Here is a 25,846-nt window from a genome sequence, read left to right on the forward strand (position 1 = left end):
GCATGCTTGGTTACGGTTTAAAGTCATATCCAACAATTGTGACAACAACTTTTTACTGTTAACTGAGTTTCTGAGCCCTGGCCAAAAATTTTTTTATTGTAATTTTGAATAATTTATCTGAATGTGCATGAACTATTTCTGTTCAAAATTGTTAGAAGATTAAGATTAAGATTAAAGTACCAATGATTGTCACACACACACTAGATGTGGCGAAATTTGTCCTCTGCATTTGTCCCATCCCCTTGGGGAGCAGTGGGCAGCAGCGGCGCCGCGCCCGGGAATCATTTTGGTGATTTAACCCCCAACTCCAACCCTTTGTTGCTGAGTGCCAAGCAGGGAGGTTATGGGTCCCATTTTTATAGTCTTTGGTATGACTCGGCTGGGATTTGAACTCCAAATGTTAAATGTTTAAATATTAACTGTCAGTTTACAGTACTGTGCCAACTCTACTACTATATGAGTATGTATTTTCTATTTTTTCATTGAAAATAAAACAGCAAAGTCCATTTGGCTGTCATCTGTTTTAATTATGAGACACAATTGTGTCAAAGTCCACCCATCCATCCATTTTCTACTGCTAGTCCCTATGTTGTTTTTTTCATGCTTGAAATAAGAAATGATTACTTTAAAAAAGTAGTTTTATACTTGTGAGTGTTGATGACACAGCTTTGTATCAGTTGATATTCTAGTTTCAAGCATGTTTTACTCAATATAGGTCATAAAATCTCAGCAACAAGTTGTAATATCTCACTGAGATAATTTAGGACCAAAACACTTAAAACAAGTCAAACACTCGAACATAAAATTTGCTTAGTGAGAATAATTATCTTATCAGACAGAAAATAAGCAAATATCACCCTTATTTGAGATATTTAATCTTACTTAGATTTCAGTTGTTGCCGTGTAGTACAATTGGCATTTCTTCTTTACAAAAATACTCAAGTAAAAGTAAAGAGTATGTTGCTCTTTGAGTACCTTGAAGGGAGAAAAGCGCTTTACAAGCAGAACCTGTTTACATTTGAGCAGGTTTACGTAAATAAAGACAGCTTTAGTACGCTTTGTGTTTGACTGAAGCAATAGACTGCGACACAGCAAAATATATATATATTTTTTTATCTGAAGGGCTGCCAAAGGAAATTACATCATCCTCTCACTGCCTCACTTGTAAACTTGGTGCATTTGAGCTATTTTGGTGCAGTGCGATTGCACACTGGCACACACACCAACATTCACACGGTGCTCACGTACTGATGTAAACATGCCTGCTTGTTTGCAGGGAGTTTTATCGCGCACGTGTGTGTGTGTGTGTGTATGTGCGTGCGTGCGTATGTGTGAGGTTTGAAGAATAGGGACAGGTCCTTCGAGAGGAGCCTGTGTTTTCATTTTCATTTATGAGGGAAGATCGTGTTGTGTTCAGTTAAACAATGTCTGCAGCGAGGTTAGCTCAACTTTGCAAGTCAAGAGGAAAGCGAGCGTAGGAGGAATGCCAAACATGAAACTTTTTGATATTTTCCTTTTAAATCTTTAATGCAGGGGGTTCTTAACCTTTTTAACGTCAGGGCCCAACTTTTCCACTACAGAAGGGCCCGGAACCCACTCAAATAATAACACTGAAATAGTCATCTTCCTCTTGGATTTATTCGTATTCAATAATTATATCTAATCTGCTTACAGCTTGAATGGTAGGAAATCATGTGTTATTCACAAATATTACAATCAAGGCTTAGGAAAACAAAAATCCCCTGAAGAGCAGGGAAACCTGCGAAACAGGCTTGTAGGGATGAAATAGCCTCTGTGTTTTTTCCTGACCTAACGTGTATATATATATATATATATATATATATATATATATATATATATATATATATATATATATATATATATATATATATAGATAGATATATATATATAGATATATATCTATATGTATATATATATATATCGATATATATATATATCGATATATATATATATATATATATATATATATATATATATATATATATATATATATATATATATATATATATATATATATATATATATATATATATATATATGTATGTACATACGTATGTATGTATGATATGTATATATATATGTATATATACACTACCGTTCAAAAGTTTGGGGTCACATTAAAATGTCCTTATTTTTCAATGAAGATCACTTTAAACTAGTCTTAACTTTAAACAAATACACTCTATACATTGCTAATGTGGGAAATGACTATTCTAGCTGCAAATGTCTGGTTTTTGGTGCAATATCTACATAGGTGTACAGAGGCCCATTTCCAGCAGCTATCACTCCAGTGTTCTAATGGTACAATGGGTTTGCTCATTGGCTCAGAAGGCTAATTGATGATTAGAAAACCCTTGTGCAATCATGTTCACACATCTGAAAACAGTTTAGCTCGTTACCGAAGCTACAAAACTGACCTTCCTTTGAGCAGATTGAGTTTCTGGAGCATCACATTTGTGGGGTCAATTAAACGCTCAAAATGGCCAGAAAAAGAGAACTTTCATCTGAAACTCAACAGTCTATTCTTGTTCTTAGAAATGAAGGCTATTCCACAAAACTGTTTGGGTGACCCCAAACTTTTGAACGGTAGTGTATATATATAAATATATATATATGTATATATATGATTAAAATTTTATTATTTAAAAAAAAACATTTATATTTGTATTGTCTTTTCTGGTTCATTGCTCTGATATGTAATAGTTCAAGCGTACACACACCAAGTAGAGTAATGTTTTGTCTTTACATTTTACTACGTCCCAATTGTTATTGTAGTTTTGTTGAAACATGGCAGCATCTTATGGAATGTGTACAATGAAAACAACAACAATAAAATGATGATGATGTTCTTAACCACAATTTCAGACTAATTACTAAGAGTAATAATATTTCTGTAAATTTACCAGTCAATCAATTAATCAATCAATGTTTATTTATATAGCCCTAAATCACAAGTGTCTCAAAGGGCTGCACAAGCCACAACGACATCCTTGGTACAGAGCCCACATAGTAAATTATGTTCCATATCATATCTTATAACCTACCGGTATTAGTGATTGTTTTCTAAAATAAATTAAAAAAAACTTTAATAGCTAGCCATTGCTCTTCCTGCCCCAGATTACCAATCAAGAGGCTCACCTGTACATAATTGCCAACCAGGAAGGTTCTTAAGCCAGCGTCGTCTGTTATACTGAGCTACTTCATTGTTTCTGCTGAGGTGTGTGTTTCAAAAAGCCATAAATCCCATCTGTAACGCTGAAAAAGCATCCCTCATAAGACCGCTAGAGCCGCAGTGACAGCACTTCCTCATCACAGTATGCATCAATGACAGTTATGGCGAGTGAGCTTGCATTCACAAATCCCCAGATTCATGAGTATCGACAAGCCAGTCGTTTTTTTTACTCATTCTCTATGTTCTGTACTGCTGCAACGATTATGACAGTTTGTTGAAGATTTCTTATTTTTGATTGTATTACTTAATTATCTCTTAATTTATTTAATGGAAGTTTTGAAAATATGAGTATGTTCAACTTGAATGTCTCAAATTTCCAGAAAATAAAAAGGCATTGTTTTTTTTCTTCTCAAGTTTCATGTTTTCCATTTTTTAAGTACCGGTTTGGTATTAGTATCAGTTAAAATGTAGACGATACCCATTACTACAAGTTTTAAAATACCATCGAAAAGCAAACTAACCACTTGCAGGAACACTATTAGTAAGTCTGTAATTTTTTTCTGAACTGTTTAACTGCTTTTAAATAGCTGTATTAGATGAGTAGTAGTAGTAGTAGTAGAAGATGTCAGGTTCAAACACTGATGACATCTATTAAACAGACAAAGAAGCAAGGAATTAAACAGAGACAGAATTAAATTTAGCTCAATTGAGGAGAAACGTCTGGGCTGTACTCTTTGAACAGTCTTCCACCACGCTCTGACGAACAAGTTGCACGCATCCTCTTTTATTTGGACTTTCCCTGATTACATGGCAACAGCTGTTTCTAAAGGAAGGGGGGTCGTAAAAAGGCGTCGCCTTTGCGGGGTCAGGTCCTGCTTCCTCTCCGCTTTGTAGATCTCGGGTCAAGACAAAATTTTCCTGTGGATTACAATAGCTCAAAGAAACCGACACCTTCATGTCGCTTCCCGTCCTACACAGTGGAGTTTTACAAGCCTTTTGATTGGAAAGACAGTACACTGCTCGCCGAGAACTCATGGAAACACAAAGTTTTGTGATAACTTAGATACAATTATTCTGACAGTAGTAGTAGTAAGTTGACAACAAACAACGCTGGCAATATTGTATACCTGTGGCAATGTTGTGAAAATTACCACAAATAAGTTAAGCAACAATTTTGTAGTAGTTGTGATTAATCTGATTTGAATATTTTACTTGACAGAACCAATATAACGATTAAATGAATGCAATTCCATGTTTTTAACTCAGATTAATAACTTGTTGAGTTTTGATTAATCATGATTAATCACAGTAAATTACTTGCATGTTAAAAAAGACCTGTATGCATTGACCGGCTCTGCTTTTTTCAAAGGTAACCATCCGCGGTTAAGGTAAAGGATCATAATAATTAAAAATAAGTTGCACAATTATTCTGTGTTCAGACATGATTATTGCAACATTTTAACATTTTAATGTTAATGCGGTAGTTTAAATATATGACTACTAGGGTTGTCCCAATACCAATATTTTGGTACCGGTACCAAAATGTATTTCAATACTTTTCAATACTTTTATAATTAAAGGGGACCACAAAAAAATGGCATTATTAGCTTTATTTTAACAAAAAATCTGACGGTACATTAAACATATGTTTCTTATTGGAATTGTGTCCTTAAATAAAATAGTGAACATACAAGACAACTTGTCTTTTAGTAGTAAGTAAGCAAACAAAGGCTCCTAATTTAGCTGCTGACCTATGCAGTAACATATTATGTAATTTTACATTTTATTTTGTCAACATTTTTAAGGACAAGTGGTAGAAAATGTATTATTAATCTACTTGTTCATTTACTGTTAATAACGGCTTACTTTCTCTTTTAACATGTTCTATCTACACTTCTGTTAAAATGTAATAATCACTTATTCTTCTGTTGTTTGGATGTTTTACAATAGTTTTGGATGATACCACAAATTTGGGTATCGATCCGATACCATGTAGTTACAGGATCATACATAGGTCATATTCAAAGTCATCATGTGTCCAGGGACGTATTTCCTGAGTTTATAAATAATAATATACATTTAAAAAAAACGAAAAAAGATTTTGTAATGCTAAAAAAAATCATAGTAGTATCGACTAGATACGCTCCTGTACTTGGTATCATTACAGGGGATGTCAGGTGTAGATCCACCCATGGCGTTTGTTTACATTACATTACCGGTGAGCTATTGTATCCTCCTACAATGTGTAGTGAAGCATGTTTAGCTATTCCTCGTCCTGCAGGGATGATACTTGTAAGAAACTTACTTTATTTGTCGCCATGGAGGCGAGGATTCGTGATTTAGAAGTAGGTAAAACACTGCAGACTGCATGTCTTAAAGCATCTCTTCCTCAGTTAGTTTTTAAGCCAAAATGCGTCAATTCTCCCTTTTCTGTCTGCTTGTAAGTACTCTGTGACTGTGCGTTGCCAAACATGCTCCTCTGCTCGTAAAACCAGCAATGTAACAAGTTGACGACGAAACACCGTCATGCCCGTTAAAAAAAAAAAAAAAAGGGGGGGGGGGGGGGACCGGTACTTTTTAGAGGCGGTATTGTACCGAATATGATTCATTAGTATAGTACCGGTATACCATACAACCCTATTGAGTACAGTAGGAAGGGATTCATAGAGCAGTGTTTTTCAACCACTGTGCCGCGGCACACTAGTGTGCCGTGAGATACAGTCTGGTGTGCCGTGGGAGATTATCTAATTTCACCTATTTGGGTTTAAAATATTTTTGCAAACCAGTAAGTATAGTCTGCAAATGATGTGTTGTTGTTGAGTGTCGGTGCTGTCTAGAGCTCGGCAGAGTAACCGTGTAATACTCTTCCATATCAGTAGGGGGCAGCCGGTAGCTAATTGCTTTGTAGATGTCGGAAACAGCGGGAGGCCTAAACCAAAAATAAACAAAAGGTTGAGTGCCGTAAAGAAAAGGCATTGAAGCTTAGGGAAGGCTATGCAGAATGAAACTAAAACTGAACTGGCTACAAAGTAAACAAAAACAGAATGCTGGACGACAGCAAAGACTTACTGCGGAGCAAAGACGGCGTCCACAATGTACATCCGAACATGACATGACAATCACAAAGAAGGATAAGAACAACTGAAATATTCAAAAGCAGATGCGGGATATATATCGCTCAAAGGGAAGACATGAAACTGCTACAGGAAAATACCAAAAAAAAGAGAAAAAGACACCAAAATAGGAGCGCAAGACAAGAACTAAAACACTACACACAGGAAAACAGCAAACAACTCAAAATAAGTCACGGCGTGATGTGACAGGTGGTGACAGTACACCTACTTTGAGACAAGAGCTATAGTGATGCATGGTTGGTTATGATTTAAAGTCATATTCAACAATTGGGACTACGACTTTTCATTGTCTACTGAGTATCGTTTTTTTATGATTTCTGCTGGTGGTGTGCCTACAGATTTTTTCAATGAAAAAAATGTGCCTTGGCTCAAAAAAGGTTGAAAAACACTGTCATAGAGCACCATTTGTCACGGTTTACCTGACACTTGGGAGGGTCCCTTACCCATTCCAGCCACCAGGTGGCAGTAGAGTGTTAAATATCTTAAAATGTGTTTTTGTGGCAATTCCAACTTTGACCGCAGCGTCAGGTGCTACGTAGGGTGGCGCTTTCCATCATTTTCAGCAGACTGCATTGCAAAATAATTAACCCCGCCTCTTCCTCTCCCCCCGTTCACCTTCCCAGGGGAATTCAGCGACGGCTCCCAAGAAGCTGGCGGCGTCTACCAAGTGTTGGAGATGCCGTACGTGGGAGACGACGTCTCCATGATGATCGTCCTACCCCGGCAGGAAGTGCCACTGGCTTCTCTGGAGCCCATCATCAAGTCGTCGCTAGTGGAGGAGTGGGCTAACAATGTGAAACAGCAGAAGGTGGAGGTCTATCTGCCCCGGTAAGAAATCAGTCAAACCCCCCACGGTTGGTACGCCAGATCCAATACAAGAACAAAATAAAGATAATAATGTAGATTATTATAACAAGTTTTTTGGTCTTCCTATGATGGTTTTCAGGTTCAAAGTGGAGCAGAAAATGGACTTGAAAGACACACTGAAAGAGTTGGGGATCAAGACCATCTTCACCAAAGATGCCGATCTCTCCGCCATGACAGGTGAGTCATGTAGCAATCACCATCCATCCATTTGGCATGGCGTCCACTCCCTGTGTTGACACGTCAGGCAACTTTACCACTATTTGAAAGGCTGGTGTCCTCGCTAGTTCCTGATTGCAAAAGATGAGGCTCACTCGTCTCTGGTTGCCGATCAGGAAGCTCACATGTTCTTGATTGCCAATCCGGAGGCTCGCCTGTCCCTGATTGCCAACCAGGAGGATTCTTAAGCCAGCGTCATCTGTTAGACGTAGCTAGTTCATTGTTTCTACTGAGAGTATCATTTGTTTTGTATCCTGAATGTGTTATGTTTTGTCCTTGTTTTATCTCTGTTTGGACCGCTGGTGTCGTCACCTCTTCCTGATTGGCAATGATGAGGCTCATCTGTCCCTGATTCCTGATTCCCAACCAGGAGGCTCACCTGTCCTTGATTGCCAACCAGAAGGGTTCTTAAGCCGGCGTCATCTGTTAGACGTAGCTAGTTCATTGTTTCTACTGAGAGTATAATTTGTTCAATCCGGAGGCTCACCTGTCCCTGATTGCCAATGGTGAGGCTTACCTGTCCTTGATTGCCAACCAGAAGAGTTCTTAAGCCAGCGTCATCTGTTAGACGTAGCTAGTTCATTATTTCTACTGAGAGTATAATTTGTTTTGTATCCTGAATGTGTTGTTTTGTCCTTGTTTTATCTTTGTTTGGACCGCTGGTGTCGTCACCTCTTCCTGATTGGCAATGATGAGGCTCACCTGTCCCTGACTCCTGATTCCCAACCAGGAGGCTCACCTGTCCTTGATTGCCAACCAGAAGGGTTCTTAAGCCGGCGTCATCTGTTAGGCGTAGCTAGTTCATTGTTTCTACTGAGAGTATAATTTGTTCAATCCGGAGGCTCACCTGTCCCTGATTGCCAATGGTGAGGCTTACCTGTCCTTAATTGCCAACCAGAAGAGTTCTTAAGCCAGCGTCATCTGTTAGACGTAGCTAGTTCATTATTTCTACTGAGAGTATAATCTGTTTTGTATCCTGAATGTGTTGTTTTGTCCTTGTTTTATCTTTGTTTGGACCGCTGGTGTCGTCACCTCTTCCTGATTGGCAATGATGAGGCTCACCTGTCCCTGATTCCTGATTTCCAACCAGGAGGCTCACCTGTCCTTGATTGCCAACCAGAAGGATTCTTAAGCCAGCGTCATCTGTTAGACGTAGCTAGTTCATTGTTTCTACTGAGAGTATAATTTGTTCAATCCGGAGGCTCACCTGTCCCTGATTGCCAATGGTGAGGCTCACCTGTCCTTGATTGCCAACCAGAAGAGTTCTTAAGCCAGCGTCATCTGTTAGACATAGCTAGTTCATTATTTCTACTGAGGGTCTAATTTGTTCTGTGGCCTGCCTGTGTTGTGTTTTGACCTAGTTTTATCTCTGTTTGGACCGCTGGTGTCGTCACCTCTTCCTGATTGGCAATGATGAGGCTCACCTGTCCCTGATTGCCAATGGTGAGGCTCACCTTTTCTTGATTGGCAATGATGAAGCTCCCCTGTCTTTGATTGCCAATCAGGACGCTCAGAATGTCTTGATTGCCAATCCGGAGGCTCACCTGTCCCTGATTCCTGATTGCCAACCAGGAGGCTCACCTGTCCTTGATTGCCAACCAGAAGGATTCTTAAGCCAGCGTCATCTGTTAGACGTAGTTAGTTCATTGTTTCTACTGAGAGTATAATTTGTTCAATCCGGACGCTCACTTGTCCCTGATTGCCAACCAGGAGGGTCACCTGTCCTTGATTGCCAACCAGAAGGATTCTTAAGCCAGCGTCATCTGTTAGACGTAGCTAGTTCATTGTTTCTACTGGGAGTATAATTTGTTCAATCCGGAGGCTCACCTGTCCCTGATTGCCAACCAGGAGGGTCACCTGTCCTTGATTGCCAACCAGAAGGATTTTTAAGCTAGCGTCATCTGTTAGACGTAGCTAGTCCATTGTTTCTACTGAGAGTATAATTTGTTCAATCCAGAGGCTCACCTGTCCCTGATTGCCAACCAGAAGGCTCACCTGTCCCTGATTGCCAAACAGAAGGATTCTTAAACCAGCGTCATCTGTTAGACGTAGCTAGTTCATTGTTTCTACTGAGGGTCTAATTTGTTTTGTGTCCTGCCTGTGTTTTGTTTCGACTTAGTTTTATCTCTGTTTGAACCGCTGGTGTCGTCACCTCTTCCTGATCGGCAATGATAAGGCTCACCTGTCCCCGATTGCCAGTCAGGGAGCTCACATAATGATACTCACATGTCCCTGATTGCTAATGAAGAGGGTTCTTAAGCCCGCGTCATCTGTTAGACAAAATTAGTTGATTGAGGGTATAGCGCGTGCTACACCCAGCCTGTGTTTTTTTTTGTCCTTGTTTTATTTACGATTGGACCTCTGGTGTCATGACCTATTCCTGATTCTTAATCAAGAGGCTCACCTGTTTCTGATTACCTGAACAGGAGGTTCTTACGCCACCATCCTCTGTTAGAAGGAGCTACTTTTGCCGAGGGTGTAGTGTGTGCTGAATCCTGCATGTGTTTTGTGTCTGGGGTCGTCATCTGTTCCTGATTGGCAATGATGAGGCTCACCTGTTCCTGATTGCCCATCCACAGGGTTCTTACGCCAGCGTCCTCTGTTAGGAGCCAGTTCAGTGATTCTGCTGAGGGTGTGGTGTGTGCCGAATTTGTCCTGGCCTTGTTTTGTTTGGAGCACCTGTTCCTGATTGGCAATGATGGGGCTTACCGGTCCCTGATTCCTGATCAGGAGGCTCATCTGTCGCTGATTGGCAATGATGAGGCTCACCTGTTCCTGATTGCCCATCCACAGGGTTCTTAAGCCAGCTTCCTCTGTTAGAGCTAGTTCAATGATTCTGCTGAGGGTGTGGTGTGTGCCGAATTTGTCCTGGCCTTGTTTTGTTTGGAGCACCTGTTCCTGATTGGCAATGATGAGGCTCACCGGTTCCTGATTCCTGATCAGGTGGCTCATCTGTTTCTGATTGGCAATGATGAGGCTCACCAGTCCCTGATTAAGAATCAGGAAACTGTTCCTGACTGCAGACCAGGAGGCTTCTTAAGCATGTTTCTGCTGAAGTGTGTGTTTCAGTCTTGTTTTGTCTCGTCCTGGTCTTGTTTCAGGCCAATTAATGATTTGCTTCAGCACCTGTTTTGCATTGTTGGCAAGGTTTTTTTTTCCTCACTGCTTTACCCAAGTTGATATATTTTTCCGTTTTGGGTTTCTGCTTGCCCAAATGTGATGTGGGTTCAGACCAGTGATGCCATCGTGGTTTATTTATTTATTTCATTTATAAAAAAATCAAACAAAGGAATAAGAATAAAAAATTTAAAAAATGAACATAACAATAAAGTAAATTATGAATGAAAACGAGCAGAAATAAGGTAAAAACTTATATCTGCCCCCGATTTTTCACAATACAATTTTTATTGTTAGCGACACCAAGCCATATTTTCATTTTACGACAATTAAACCAATAATGAAGAAATAATTTTACTTAGTCATATCTTTTCATCATCATGATTTTTACATTTTTTAATACAAAAAAAGATTGACATTGTTTTATTCCACTAGCAAGTTTTTCCTATTAACACCTCTGATTGAAATACTTATTTCCATTGTGACTGTTCTAAATCTAGATTTATTAAAGATCTCAGTTCCTTTCAAACTAGAATTACTTTCTCTTTTTACAAATCTGTTGTTCGGTAGAATTGTTGCATGTGCTTTGCACATGATTTTTACGACATTTACACTACCATTCAAAAGTTTGGGGTCACCCAAACAATTTTGTGGAATAGCCTTCATTTCTAAGAACAAGAATAGACTGTCGAGTTTCAGATGAAAGTTCTCTTTTTCTGGCCATTTTGAGCGTTTAATTGACCCCACAAATGTGATGCTCCAGAAACTCAATCTGCTCAAAGGAAGGTCAGTTTTGTAGCTTCTGTAATGAGCTAAACTGTTTTCAGATGTGTGAACATGATTGCACAAGGGTTTTCTAATCATTAATTAGCCTTCTGAGCCAATGAGCAAACACATTGTACCATTAGAACACTGGAGTGATAGTTGCTGGAAATGGGCCTCTATACACCTATGTAGATATTGCACCAAAAACCAGACATTTGCAGCTAGAATAGTCATTTACCACATTAGCAATGTATAGAGTGTATTTGTTTAAAGTTAAGACTAGTTTAAAGTTATCTTCATTGAAAAGTACAGTGGTTTTCCTTAAAAAATAAGGACATTTCAATGTGACCCCAAACTTTTGAACGGTAGTGTATATTTATAGTTTCTGCAGCCCTTCAAGGCACCTGTGATTAAGAGCTATGTAAATAAACTTGGATTGATTGGCGATGCTAACTGCTTTTTTGAATCGTTAAGATATATATATTTTACTTGCACGTCGCCTTCCGTCTCTGCGGCCTGGAGCCGCAGTCCACCGTGCCATGCTTATACACTCACATTAAGAGTTTCCAATGTTTTCGGACTGGACTAGAACAAAGGGAGAACAACCAAAGTCCACACCAAGAGGTCATAGCTGAGATTCGAACCCACAACCTTTATGTGGGGGTAAAAAAAAAAACTTTCTAACCTTGCTGAAGTTCTACTGTTGCAAAATAAATGGTCGTGGGAAGTTAGCGCTGAGTTTCTGCTGCTTTCTGCACTCAAGTAGCCTCTAGTACTTTCCAAGGTAACCAAGGTAACTGCCATCAAGTGGGCTGGATGAAACTGTCGCATACGCTTGTAAAAATAGACCGGGTGAGAGGAAACCAACGTAGGAGAAGATGTAGACGATGTAGCGCTGGTTACATAAAGTGATAATCGAAGCGTGAGTCTGTACAGAAACAATCTTGTTATTGATACGTGTTTATTTCCCAGAAGTGTGTCAGAGGATGCAACTTCCGTTTTGTGTCATTTTCCTGGGATTCAGCGTCTTCTGCAGTGGATTCGTTTCCCACGGCGGAGCAATTTGTTTTCTGAAATGGCGAATGAAATTGGGCAAAACCCAATGTCCACCGCAGAGGACGCCGGTTCCAAAACGTTAATGAAAGCTGGACAGTGAGTTGACAGTCCGGGGCTTTTTAGCTTCTCGGCCAGCACTGCGAGACCAGACTTACAGTATAAAAGTGGGTCCCTTTTACATGGAACAGCATGATGTAATTAAGATGATATAATAACATAATCATAACTGTACTGTCAAGTATGCATTCATGTCAGTTTGTCCCCAGGTGTGTTGCCGTTAAGGAACCGATCACATTTGAACCGATACGGTACAAATTCCCAGTACTTGGGAATCGATACCGGTACACCAATTCTTGGTTCTTTTGTGGTGGTTAATAAATATTAATTTTTTTTGATAATACTTTTTTTTTTTTTATTGCAACATTTAAAAATAAGCTGATTATGATAACTGCCGTGTTTTATTATCACATTTCTGAGTCTCAGTTGCAGTTGCAAGTTCAAGAAGTTAGATGGCAGTAGTGTATACCGTATTTTCCGCACTATAAAGCGCACCGGATTATAAGGCGCACCTTCAATGAATGGCATATTTTAAAACTTTGTTCATATATAAGGCGCACCGGATTATAAGGCGCACCTTCAATGAATGGCCTATTTTAAAACTTTGTTCATATATAAGGCGCACCGGATTATAAGGCGCACCTTCAATGAATGGCCTATTTTCAAACGTTCATATATAAGGCGCACCGCATTATAAGGCGCATAGAATAGACGCTACAGTAGAGGCTGGGGTTACTTTATGCATCCCGTAGTTGCGAGACCTGTCGTGGCTCAATATTGGTCATATATAAGGCGCACCAGATTATAAGGCGCACGGTCAGCTTTTGAAAAAATTTGAGGTTTTTAGGTGCGCCTTTTAGTGCGGAAAATACGGTAGTTTGTGGTGTGTTGGCTAGTCAGTAGAGTCTTTGCTAATCTTTTGATGCGCCCCTAAAAAGTGTTAATACTGTAAGTTTTGTACTTTTGAAGCACCGGCTGTTTGATTTGTAACATCTCAGGAGTAGTTTTCATTAACAAATTTGGAGGTGTTGAAATCGCCATGTCAAATTGCTAATGCTAACCAGTAGCATGTCAATAGCAAAGGCACTGCATATTAGCATCAAGCTAGTGCATTTTTTGGAAAAGTGGAGCCTTACTTTGCTTACGTTGGAGGGTTGTTTTGTGTCAATGTCTTTGTTGGCATTAAAATGGCAACATTACATAGAGCAGGGGTCACCAACGCGGTGCCCGCGGGCACCAGGTAGCCCGTAAGGACCAGATGAGTAGCCCGCTGGCCTGTTCTAAAAATAGCTCAAATAGCAGCACATACCAGTGAGCTGCCTCTATTTTTTAAATTTTATTTATTTACTAGCAAGCTGGTCTCGCTTTGCCCGACATTTTTAATTCCAAGAGAGACAAAACTCAAATAGAATTTGAAAATCCAAGAAAATATTTGAAAGACTTGGTCTTCACTTGTTTAAATAAATTCATTATTTTTTTTTACTTTGCTTCTTATAACTTTCAGAAAGACAATTTTCGAGGAAAAAATACAACCTTAAAAATGATTGTAGGATTTTTAAACACATATACCTTTTTACCTTTTAAATTCCTTCCTCTTCTTTCCTGACAATTTAAATCAATGTTCAAGTAATTTTTTTTTTTTTATTGTAAAGAATAATAAATACATTTTTATTTAATTCTTCATTTTAGCTTCTGTTTTTTCGACGAAGAATATTTGTGAAATATTATGATTAAAATTCCAAAAAATTATTCTGGCAAATCTAGAAAATCTGTAGAATCAAATTTATTATTTCAAAGTCTTTTGAATTTCTTTTTAAAATTTTGTTCTGGAAAATCTAGAAGAAATAATGATTTGTCTTTGTTAGAAATATAGCTTGATCCAATTTGTTATATATTCTAAAAAAGTGTAGCTTGGATTTTAACCTATTTAAAACATGTCATCAAAATGCTCAAATTAATCTTAATCAGGAAAAATCACTAATGATGTTCCATAAATTCTTTTTTTAATTTTTTCAAAAAGATTCGAATTAGCTAGTTTTTCTCTTCTTTTTTTCGGTTGAATTTTGAATTTTAAAGAGTCAAAATTGAAGATAAACTATGTTTCAAAATTCAATTGTCATTTTTTTCCGCGTTTTCTCCTCTTTTAAACCGTTCAATTAAGTGTAAATATCATTAATTATTAATAATAACATAGAGTTAAAGGTAAATTGAGCAAATTGGCTATTTCTGGCAATTTATTTAAGTGTGTATCAAACTGGTAGCCCTTCGCATTAATCAGTACCCAAGAAGTAGCTCTTGGTTTCAAAAAGGTTGGTGACCCCTGACATACAGGCAGTTTGGCTGAGTATGCTCTCAGTGCTGCTGGAGTGATCGGCAAGTGCCGAAGGGCGAAAAGCCGGCCGAGTCGCAAACGGTCGTGACGTCACGCGCAGGTCCTGTAATGCTGGATTTTACGTGAATCGGTGCCCGGTAGGACCGACGGGATTGGGTCAGTGCCAAAAAACTACCAGCTTGGGTACCCATCTCCATTTTCCGTAGTCAGGAAGTAGTCTTTGATTGATTGAAACTTTTATTAGTAGATTGTACAGTATAGTACGTATTCCGTACAACTGACCACTAAATGGTAACACCCGAATAAGTTTTTCAACTTGTTTAAGTCGGGGTCCACGTTAATCAATTCATGGTAAAGTCCTTGCTATTATGTTGACTGGGCCAGTCTAGTCTTTTGTTGAGTCCTAAAAAGTGTTAATACTCTAAGTACTGAACTTTTTACACACCAGCTGTTTGATTGTAATGTGCATCTTAGTTGGAGTTTTCATTATGAAATTTGGAGGTGTTGAAATCGCCATATAAAATCGACAGTGCTAATCAGTCACACATACTGTATATCCAATGCAAATTAGCATCAAGCTATCTTAAAATATAGAGTCTTACTTTTGATCGTTTTCTATCATACATGCTTGTTTTGTTGGCATTCAAATTCGCAACATAAACTCGAAGCATTCCAATACGAATACGCTTGTTTGCCCGCTAAGTGCTTAAGACGGCGCCGAGTCTGCAACCACTTGTGACGTCACATGCAACAAAGGTATGGAAATATGAGTTGATTTTCGGTTGTACCGACATAATTCGGTGTGTGCCTGAGTGTAAAAACAAGTTGACTTTATATGCTTATTTGTATTTCATTGTATCCATTAAACCATATCCAATTTGATTTACAATGTGCAAATTATGTAAAAATACAGTTTAAACATCACAAAATGCCACAAATTCAGTATATTCTCTGCACTCTGACCATGTCATTAGATCAGTCATACCGGAAAATATGCAAAAATTGGAAAGAGATGTGTTGTTTATCATTCACAATCCTTATGTAAGACAAGAACACATAAGCTCGGCTTTTTTATGCATTCGAAATCGTAAATAAATAAATAACAATTCAGTCAACAGATGGAGGGTCCTCTGTTGCTCTCATTGTACTCTCTAAAAACATCCTGAAAGCGCCAACAATACTCCCATTTACATGTCGTGACCTGAAAATTAACCAAAATATGAGTGATTTTGTTATTATAAGCGCTAACGCAGACAAACTATTTTAGCATTAGCATTGAGCTAATGCTAGCTTACGCTGCTATTGTTGACACATAAGCCAGTGGCTGCTTCTGCTTCGTCTCAAACTCGCTAAAAGTAAATTCTACATTATAATTCATGCATCTCTCACCTGCTAGTAGACAAATGTGGCCATGGTCCGAGAGGCTGGTCCACTTTCACGTCCCCAGAGATGGCGAAATTGACCCCACAAGTCGCTTCCTGCGGGAACTTGTTTTAACCTTTCGAGAGGTTTGCGATTGATTCTTCATCTAAACGGAATTATGTGAGCGAACCGTCGGCCGGCATCCCAGCGGGCAGGGCCGGCCCGTGGCATAGGCCTTATAGGCAAATGCTAAGGGCGCCGTCCATCAGGGGGCGCCACGCCAGTGCCACAAATGTTAAAAAAATAAAAAATAAAAAAAAAGTTGGTACTATTATTTCTAAATACAAAAAAATAATCCCACGTTAATTGAAATGCAAAGTAAAGCCTATTTAATAGAAATATTATTTGTTACATCATTAATTTGAGCACTGCTGTGATTCGGTTAAAGATAATCATAACATAACATTCTCATATAATATGTTAATTTGCTTTCTTTAAGTAAAAAAAAAGGTCAAAGACAAAGCTATTCGGTTTCTTGTGAGTATATACACTTCACTGCCGATGTGGGGGGGGGCGCCACCTAAAATCTTGCCTAGGGCGCCAGATTGGTTAGGGCCAGGCCTGCCAGCGGGAGTGGAAATATTACAGTAAGTTTTTTTGTTTATTATGGTTTATTGTGGTTAGTTTGTATGTTTAGCACCTAGCAATGCTGCTAATTCTATAGCGGGGGTCGGCAACGCGCGGCTATAGAGCCGCATGCGGCTCTTTAGCGCCGCCCTAGTGGCTCTCTGGAGATTTTTTAAAAATGTATGAAGAATGGAAAAAGATGAGGGGAAAAAAATATATTTTTTTGTTTTAGTGTGGTTTCTGTAGGAGGACAAACATGACACAAACCTCCCTAACTGTTATAAATCACACTGTTTATATTAAACATGCTTCACTGATTCGAGTATTTGGCGAGCGCCGTTTTGTCCTACTAATTTTGGCAGTCCTTGAACTCACCGTATAGTTTGTTTAAATGTATAACTTTCTCCGACTTTCTAGGACGTGTTTTATGCCACTTCTGTCTCATTTTGTCCACCACACTTTTAACGTTGTGCATGAGTGCACAAAGGTGAGTTTTGTTGATGTTATTGACTTGTGTGGAGTGCTAATCAGACATATTTGGTCACTGCATGACTGCAAGCTAATCGATGCTAACATGCTATTTAAGCTAGCGATATGTACATATTGCATCATTATGCCTCATTTGTAGGTATATTTGAGGTCATTTAGTTTCCTTTAAGTCCTCTTAATTCAATGTATATCTCATGACACATGTAATATGGCTTTTAATTTTTTGCGGCTCCAGACAGATTTGTTTTTGTATTTTTGGTCCAATGGGTGAGGGCCGACATCCGGGCAACTGAGCTACATACGGGTTCTTCGAGCCATAGGAACCAGACTGGCGTTGAAAACAAACCGTTGCCATTACTCTTTAACCTGTCGACCTACGCTGATTAAACCCGTCATTCTGCCTCAAAAATGCCGGAAAACTGTGTTGTTTTTGGTTGTGCTAACCACAACCGGAAACAGGGAAAACAAAGGTTGTATTTTGTTCTGCCAAAGCGCGATAAAAGCCCACAGAGACGAGACAAATGGCTCGCAGCTTTACACCGGGAAAACGAGGACGGTTCTCACTGGAGTCCCCCAAAGTCCCGGGTCGTGTGTTCGGATCACTTCGTTTCTGGTAAATATAAGGAACAAAAATCCACCTTCTTAACCACAACTTGGCTATACGTCCGTGCTAATGTTGTACCTGTTGAATTTGTACCTTATAACGTTCGACAGCTGAAGTTGTTGTACAAAAATAACATGCGGTATATACTATATAGTCTATAGCCTAGCTAGCTATTTTCGAAAACCGGACAACGAGAGGATACCAAAGGCAGCGTTAAGCTGGACACCACCGGGAAAACGTAAGCCAGGGCGGCCAAAGAACACCTGGCGAAGAACAGTTGAAGGGGAGCTGAAAGAGATGAAGCTTACATGGGGCGAGGCACAGAGACGAGCACAGCAGCGAGATGAATGGCGTCGAGTCGTCGAAGCCTTATTTCCCATCCGGGAAGAAGAGGATTAAGTTAAGTAAGTAATATACTATATAGTCTATAGCCTAGCTAGCTATTTTCGAAAACCGGTTTCGTTTCAATTTGCACTTAACAGTTGGGTTTTTAAAAACCAATAAACCCTATAATTTTCATGTTGCCATTCAATACATGTAGCCCTCAAATCTCTCAATATTTTATACACTAACACTTGATCTTGTTGTTGATAACTTCCGCGTCTCTTTCTTAGTAGCGCGCAGGCTAAGCTAACTAGCAAGCTAAGCTAAGCCTGAGAAGCTTTAAAGTTCACTGAGACGAGTCTGACGCAAATAATACATTTTCGTTTTTTCACACGATATGCGAATAAGTAAAAATGCGTAAATGAAGGATTTAACGCCGACTTCCAAGCCACAACGCTCGTTAAATGCTTTTTCTGTCAATGCTGTGTTCGCTGTGAGCTGGTTTGTTTTCAACGAATTCCCGGTTGCTAGGGGATTGGTAGGCGGAAGTGACGTAGGTCCGCCCTCACCCATATGGCTCTTTCAATATTTTGGGTTGCCGACCCCTGTTCTATAGTGTTTCAATGAAACTGCATCATTACTCGGCTTCTAAAACTTATTGCTCATCCTCTTTGTCTTCGGGCTCAGAAATATAAGGTTCTGGATCATAGTTTTTCCAAAAGTAACCATTGTTGTCCCTCACAAAGTGTGCTTGATTAGCATTGTTGTTGATGGGGATGGGATCTGTGGTTCCTACCGCGACGTCAGCCAATCACATGACTGGCTTCATCATTAACTCTCAAAATGGCTCGGGAATCTCCGTGAGATTGATACTATTTTGATCATATCTATTAACTCGCAAACTTTGGAAGTCTTTTGGTGTCATAAATCAGATATATATGGTAATAGCTTCAATATAGAGGCAACTTGTTTTTCCACTCTTCTGCTACTTTAACTGTTTTGAGCCAATGACCAATGTTGCATAAAAAAATGATTTTCGGATGAATTTGTAACGATTTTTAATCAATTTTTTAAAAATAAAAAAAAAAGAATTAATTTTATTTAATTTTTTTATATATATTTTTTTAATCAGTCCTGTCCAGACACTCTGGCAAATCATATTGTTGATGTAGATGATCATATCTGCTGTACAGATTTATGTGTAATAGTTATCTTGTTGCCTTATTTGTATTTGACTTTATTAAATGTTTGGGTATAATTTTATTAAACAAAACCAGTTTTCTTTAAAGTATTATAGAAATTTCTCAGAGCTGTTTATCTATTTTGTGGAGGAATGTAGGTAATCGTAGAACTGGCATCCATTATTAAAAAGGTATGTATTTTGAATCGAATCGTTACCCCCAAGAATCGAATCGTGCCGTGCCCAAAGATTCACAGCACAATATTTTGGCTCAGGACTGTTTTGCCTTTGTGTGCTTGTTTCAGACGGGAAGGAGCTTTATATCGGGAGGGCGGTGCAGAAGGCCTACCTGGAGGTGACTGAGGAGGGAGCCGAGGGAGCTGTCGGATCAGGTAGACTTCAATTATGTACTATGATGGAGTCTATTGTCAGCTTTGCAAATAGTGTGTGTAGTTTTTCATTTAAAAAAGACAAAAATTAAGACTGAACGGAGGAAGACACAAGAGGGAAAAACATCAGGCTATCATAACTAATCTGAAAAGTGTTCAATGTGATTATTTGTTATTGTTCAATTTAGGTTTAAAAGTACTTGCATATTTCAGTGCCTTTCACAACTTTGTTTACACTGAAAACCAAAAGAAAAGTAGATGATGCAATTCCTGAAGGAATTGCGTGCGAATGCTCCAATGCTGAAATGCTGATAGAATGTACGGTAGTATGAATGTAAGAATAGTTTGGAATGGTTTTAATGTTAAAGAGTTTCAATTTCCAGGAAAACCGGAATTTGGTTTGGAACTTGGGGAAAGTGTTAGTTTGAATGTCCAGGATGAGTGGAATGTGTTGATGTTGGAACGGTTTGAATAGGTTGAAAAATGTGGGAATTGTGCAACTTGAAAAAATGTCTCATTCAGTTCAATGGGGACTTCCTGGAAATTTGGGAATTTCGGGAAAAACTGGAATTTTCTTAAAAATGTTAATAAATGTGAATGTTCTGAATGGTTGGTGTTTGGATTTTTCAAATCGGTTGAGAAATGTTGAAGTAGTAACATTTTTAATTGACAAATAGTATTATTATTATTCCTGGAATTTCGGGAAAACCGGGAATTTTTGCAGTTAAAAGAACAACTTTGTTTTTTGACCTGACTAAGAGGAATGTTTTGATGGTGGAACGGTTGATTTGGGTTGAAAAATGTGAAAGGAGTAGTCGACTGAAAAAAGGGTTTGAAAAAATGGGAATTTTGGGATTTCCTGGAATTTTTTGGAACTTGGAAACATTTTTCGTTTGAATGTCCAGGATGAGTGTAATATGTTGAAGGTGGAATGGCTTGATTGGTTGAAAAATGTGTAAATGATGGAAGTTTGAAAAATGGCCAATTCATTCTGAATCGGAAAACCTGGAATTCTGGGAAATCTGGAAATTTTGGGAATAGGCTGAACAGTTTGAAGTTGGAACTGTTTGAATCAGATGAAAAATGTGGGAATTGTGCAACTTATAAAAAAGTCCCATTTAGTTCAATGGGAACTTCCTGGAAATTTGGGAATTTCGGGAAAAGCGTGACATTTTTTGAAAATGCAAAAAAATTTGAATGAGTTGAAATGGTTGGTGTTTGGATTTTTCAAATCGGTTGAGAAATGTTGAAGTAGTAACATTTTTAATTGAGAAATGGTATTACGGAATTCCTGGGATTTCGGGAAAACCAGGAATTTTTGCAGTTCAAAGAACTTTGTTTTTTGTCCTGACTAAGAGGAATGTTTTGACTGTGGAACGGTTGATTTGGGTTGAAAAATGTGAAAGGAGTAGTCGACAGAAAAAAGGGTTTGAAAAAATGGGAATTCTGAGATTTCCTGGAATTTTTTTGAACTTGGAAAATGTTTTCGTTTGAATGTCCAGGATAAGTGCAATGTGTTGATGTTGGAATGGTTTGAATAGGTTGAAAAATGTGGGAATTGTGCAACTTGAAAAAATGTCTCATTCAGTTCAATGGGGACTTCCTGGAAATTTGGGAATTTTGGGAAAATGGGAATTTTCTTCAAAATGTTAATAAATGTGAATGTTCTGAATGGACGGTGTTGGAATTTTTATAATCGGTTGAGAAATGTTGAAGTAGTAACATTTTAATTGAGAAATGGTATTACGGAATTCCTGGAATTTTGGGAAAACCGGGAATTTTTGCAGTTTAAAGAACAACTTTGTTTTTTGACCTGACTAAGAGGAATGTTTTGATGGTGGAATGATTGATTTGGGTTGAAAAATGTGAAAGGAGTAGTCGACAAAAAAGAGGTTTGAAAAAATGGGAATTCTGGAATTTCCTGGAAATTTTTTTAACTTGGAAACATTTTTCGTTTGAATGTCCAGGATGAGTGGAATATGTTGAAGGTGGAATGGCTTGAATCGGTTGAAAAATGTGGAAATGGTGGAAGTTTGAAAAATGGCCAATTCATTCTGAATGGGAAAAATGTCCCGGAAAACCTGAAATTCTGGGAAATCTGGAAATTTTGGGAATAGGCTGAACAGTTTGAAGTTGGAATTGTTGGAATCGGATGAAAAATGTGGGACTTGTGCAACTTGGAAAAAAGTCCCATTCAGTTCAATGGGAACTTCCTAGAAATTTGGGAATTTCGGGAAAAGCGTGAAATTTTTTGAAAATGCAAAAAAATGTGAATGGTCTGAATGAGTTGAAATGGTTGGTGTTGGAATTTTTCAAATCGGTTGAGAAATGTTGAAGTAGTAACATTTTTAATTGAGAAATGGTATTACAGAATTCCTGGAATTTCAGGAAAACCTGGAATTTTTGCAGTTCAAAGAACAACTTAGTTTTTTTTCCTGACTAAGAGGAATGTTTTGACGGTGAAACGGTTGATTTGGGTTGAAAAATGTGAAAGGAGTAGTCGACCGAAAAAAGGGTGAAAAAAAGGTTTTGAAAAAATGGGAATTCTGGGATTTCCTGGAATTTTTTAGAACTTGGAAAAAAATAACGTTTGAATGTCCAGGATGAGTGGAGTATGTTGAAGGTGGAATGGTTTGAATCGGTTGAAAAAATGTGGAAATGGTGGAAGTTTGAAAAATTGCCATTTCATTTTGAATGGGAAAAATGTCCCGGAAAACCTGGAATTCTGGGAAATCTGGAAATTTTGGGAATTTGTCAAGCGATTCCCGAATAGTCTGAACAGTTTGAAGTTGGAACTGTTTGAATCGGGTGAAAAATGTGGAAGGTAGAGTGTGCCAAAATCTGGAGAAGAAGAAATACCAAACGACTAATCCCATTCCAAACACCTGCTTGGTAGAAGCAGGTTAGTGTGTAAACACTGCCCCCTGTGGTGGGGAGGGACATTGTTGACTTGGCGCCCTCTACTGTCGCCTTGCAGGAATGATCGCCCTGACCAGGAATCTTGTTCTGTACCCACAAGTCATGGCTGACCACCCCTTCTTCTTCGTCATCAGGAACCGGAGAGCAGGTATGCACAATATGTCTATTATTAATATTAATATTAATATAACGCTGGTATCTGAGGTCACGAGTAGCAAAACAGCGTGCTGGAAAATTTGATCGTTACTTGCCCACCCAACCAATTTTAGCATGTTAGGGTTAGGGTAACCTAACCCTAACCCTAACCCTTTGAACTTTTAACACAGCAATAGAATGTACTGTAAACAGCTACAGTAGTTTTATGAAGTAATGTAATAATAATACACAGTGTTTATCTTTTTCATGCTGCTCTTCTGTCAAACACACCATCAGCAGTTTCTCCACATCTTCATGGATAAATATCTCCCCGAGGGATATTTTTTTTAACATCCTTGGCGGGCTTTATCGACCATTTGCTTCGCCGGGTTAGATAGCGACATGCGCTGTCATGTTTTTGATGATTTCTTTCTTTAATTTAATGGATTACTGAGAGTTAGAGGTGTGTTGACACATTTCTCATGTCTACGCTAGTCACTATTTGTTTTCTTAAACCTCATGAGCGGATTGCACTGCAGGCTTAAATTTGGATGTATGGATTAGACTGTAACTCAAACCTCAAAGTAAAACAAATAGTGAATGTGTTTATGTCCCCGCCCCCAGGGTACATCCTCTTCATGGGTCGGGTCATGACCCCGGAAGTCATCGAGCCCAACGACCACGACTTTGATTTCATGTAACTGTGTCAAGAGTCTTCTCTCTGCTCTGATTGATCACGCTGCTGAATTTCTAGCACCACCTTCACCTACACTATAAAGTATAGTATAAATACATTATATATCATATAAACATATATATGTATGTGTATGTATATGTAGATGTATATATATGTGTATATACGTATGTATTTATATATGTGTACATATGTATAAATATGTATGTATATATGTGTATATATGTATAGATATGTGTGTATATATATATGTATGTATGTATATACATATGTATATATGTAAGTATGTATATACATATGTATAAATGTATGTATGTATATATGTATGTATGTATATATAGATATGTATATATGTATGTATGTATATACGTACGTATAAATGTATGTATATACATATGTATACATGTATGTATGTATATATGTATGTATGCATATATGTATGTATGTATATACGTATGTATGTATATATATATATATGTACGTATGTATGTATATACGTATGTATATATGTATGTATGTATATACGTATGTATGTATATATATATGTATGTATATATGTATGTATGTATGTATATATAGATATGTATGTATGTATGTATATACATACGTATAAATGTATGTATGTATATACATATGTATACATGTATGTATGTATATACGTATGTATATATGTATGTATGCATATATGTATATACGTATGTATGTATATATATGTATGTATGTATATACCTATGTATATATGTATGTATGTATATACGTATGTATGTATGCATATATGTATGTATGTATGTGTATATGTATGCATGCATGTACGTATGTATATATGTATGTATGTACGTATGTATATATGTATATGTATACATATGTATGTATGTATATACATATCTATGTATAAATGTATGTATGTGTATACATATGTATGTATGTATGTACTGTATATACATATGTATGTATATATACATATATATGTATGCATGTATATACATATGTATGTATATACATATGTATTTACATACATATGTATGTATGTATGCATATATATATATGTATGTATATACATATGTATGTACAATGTATGTACTATATGTATGTATGTATATACAGTATATACATGTTTATGTATGTATATATGTATAAATACAGTATATGTATGCATGTATATACATATGTATGTATGAATGTATACATACGTACAGTATGTATGTATATATATACATATGTATGTATGCATGTATATACGTATGTATGTATATATGGATGTATATGTATATCTATATATACTGTATATATATATATATATATATACATATATATATATATACATATATATATACATATATATATACATACATATATATATATAAATATATATGGATAAACACATTCATGAATGATGTACAGTATATGTATTGAGAAAAGGCATATAAATATTAAGTCAGGTGTGTTTTGATACTGGAATATTGATGACACGCAGGACGAGAAAGTTGTAAATATTCTCTTAGATCGACATCTACAAGAGGTCACATGATTTACTCTCCTACTGTACTTTACGCCTCCTACTGTACTTTACGCCTCCTACTGTACTTTACGCCTCCTACTGTACTTTACGCCGACTGCTGCTGCTGCTGCTGTACTCTCATGATGACGTCTACCACTCATGCTGACTCTTTATGGTGGCTCGTCCTCGCACGCTTGTGGTGAAGCAAGCAGCCCAGCGCTTTCTTGCAGTCTTTTGTACACACCATCACACCGCCCATGAACTCCAACGCCTCATGTCACACGCGCTTGACGACGCACAGGTGCAGCAGGCTGCGGAATTAAGGCGGGTTGCCATAGAAACCAACCTTGGGCTTGCAGGCACACCGGAAAGGCCCACTGCACCATTTTATGGATGTACAGTACAAAATAACACCAGCTGTGTCCACTCTTATACTCAATAAAAATACAAACGCTCCAAAGCTGAGGTGTCTTTTTTTAAAGTTGAATATGTTTTGCAAGTAGAAAATCAACAAGTAGGCAGGCAGTAAAAAAGTATGACGTCCTACACATAAATCCCATCAAATAGCTTGGATAAAAGAAAATGCAACTAAAAAAAAAAAAACACTCCAAAGAGGCGATATTACCCAAACTGTGTTGTAAGGGGTTTAGGGTGAGCAAATCAAGCGCTCTTTTTCCTCTTACCTAAGTCAACTCCATTCATTAATTAATTAATAATTAACATAAACTTGTCAGTTTTAAAGGACATGTATGTGTAATCAACATTGTATGAATGTCAGTTTTAAAGAACATGTATGCATAATCAACGTTGTGTCAATATCCGTTTTAAAGAACATATATGTATAATCAACGTTGTATCAATGTCAGTTTTAAAGGACATGTACGTATA

At 37.7% G+C, this 25,846-nt stretch overlaps 1 protein-coding gene across 3 annotated transcripts in view; it reads left to right on the forward strand.

Moving 5' to 3' along the window:
• Positions 1 to 23,698, forward strand: part of serpini1 (serpin peptidase inhibitor, clade I (neuroserpin), member 1) — a 41,885-nt gene extending 18,187 nt beyond the window's left edge. For 2 of the 3 annotated variants that reach the window (XM_062068169.1, XM_062068170.1), the window contains exons 6-10: positions 6,951 to 7,155; positions 7,274 to 7,371; positions 19,629 to 19,715; positions 22,690 to 22,779; positions 23,391 to 23,697. In XM_062068169.1, the coding sequence (XP_061924153.1) occupies positions 6,951 to 7,155; positions 7,274 to 7,371; positions 19,629 to 19,715; positions 22,690 to 22,779; positions 23,391 to 23,467 (557 nt within the window). In that variant the 3' untranslated portion in view covers positions 23,468 to 23,697. Of the gene's footprint in view, positions 1 to 6,950; positions 7,156 to 7,273; positions 7,372 to 19,628; positions 19,716 to 22,689; positions 22,780 to 23,390 lie in introns of all 3 variants that reach the window. The other variant, XM_062068171.1, reaches the window with a different exon arrangement.
• The last annotated feature ends 2,148 nt before the right edge of the window (positions 23,699 to 25,846 follow it).

Source organism: Entelurus aequoreus, linkage group LG13 (genome assembly GCF_033978785.1).
Source record: "Entelurus aequoreus isolate RoL-2023_Sb linkage group LG13, RoL_Eaeq_v1.1, whole genome shotgun sequence".
Classification (NCBI taxonomy): domain Eukaryota; kingdom Metazoa; phylum Chordata; class Actinopteri; order Syngnathiformes; family Syngnathidae; genus Entelurus; species Entelurus aequoreus.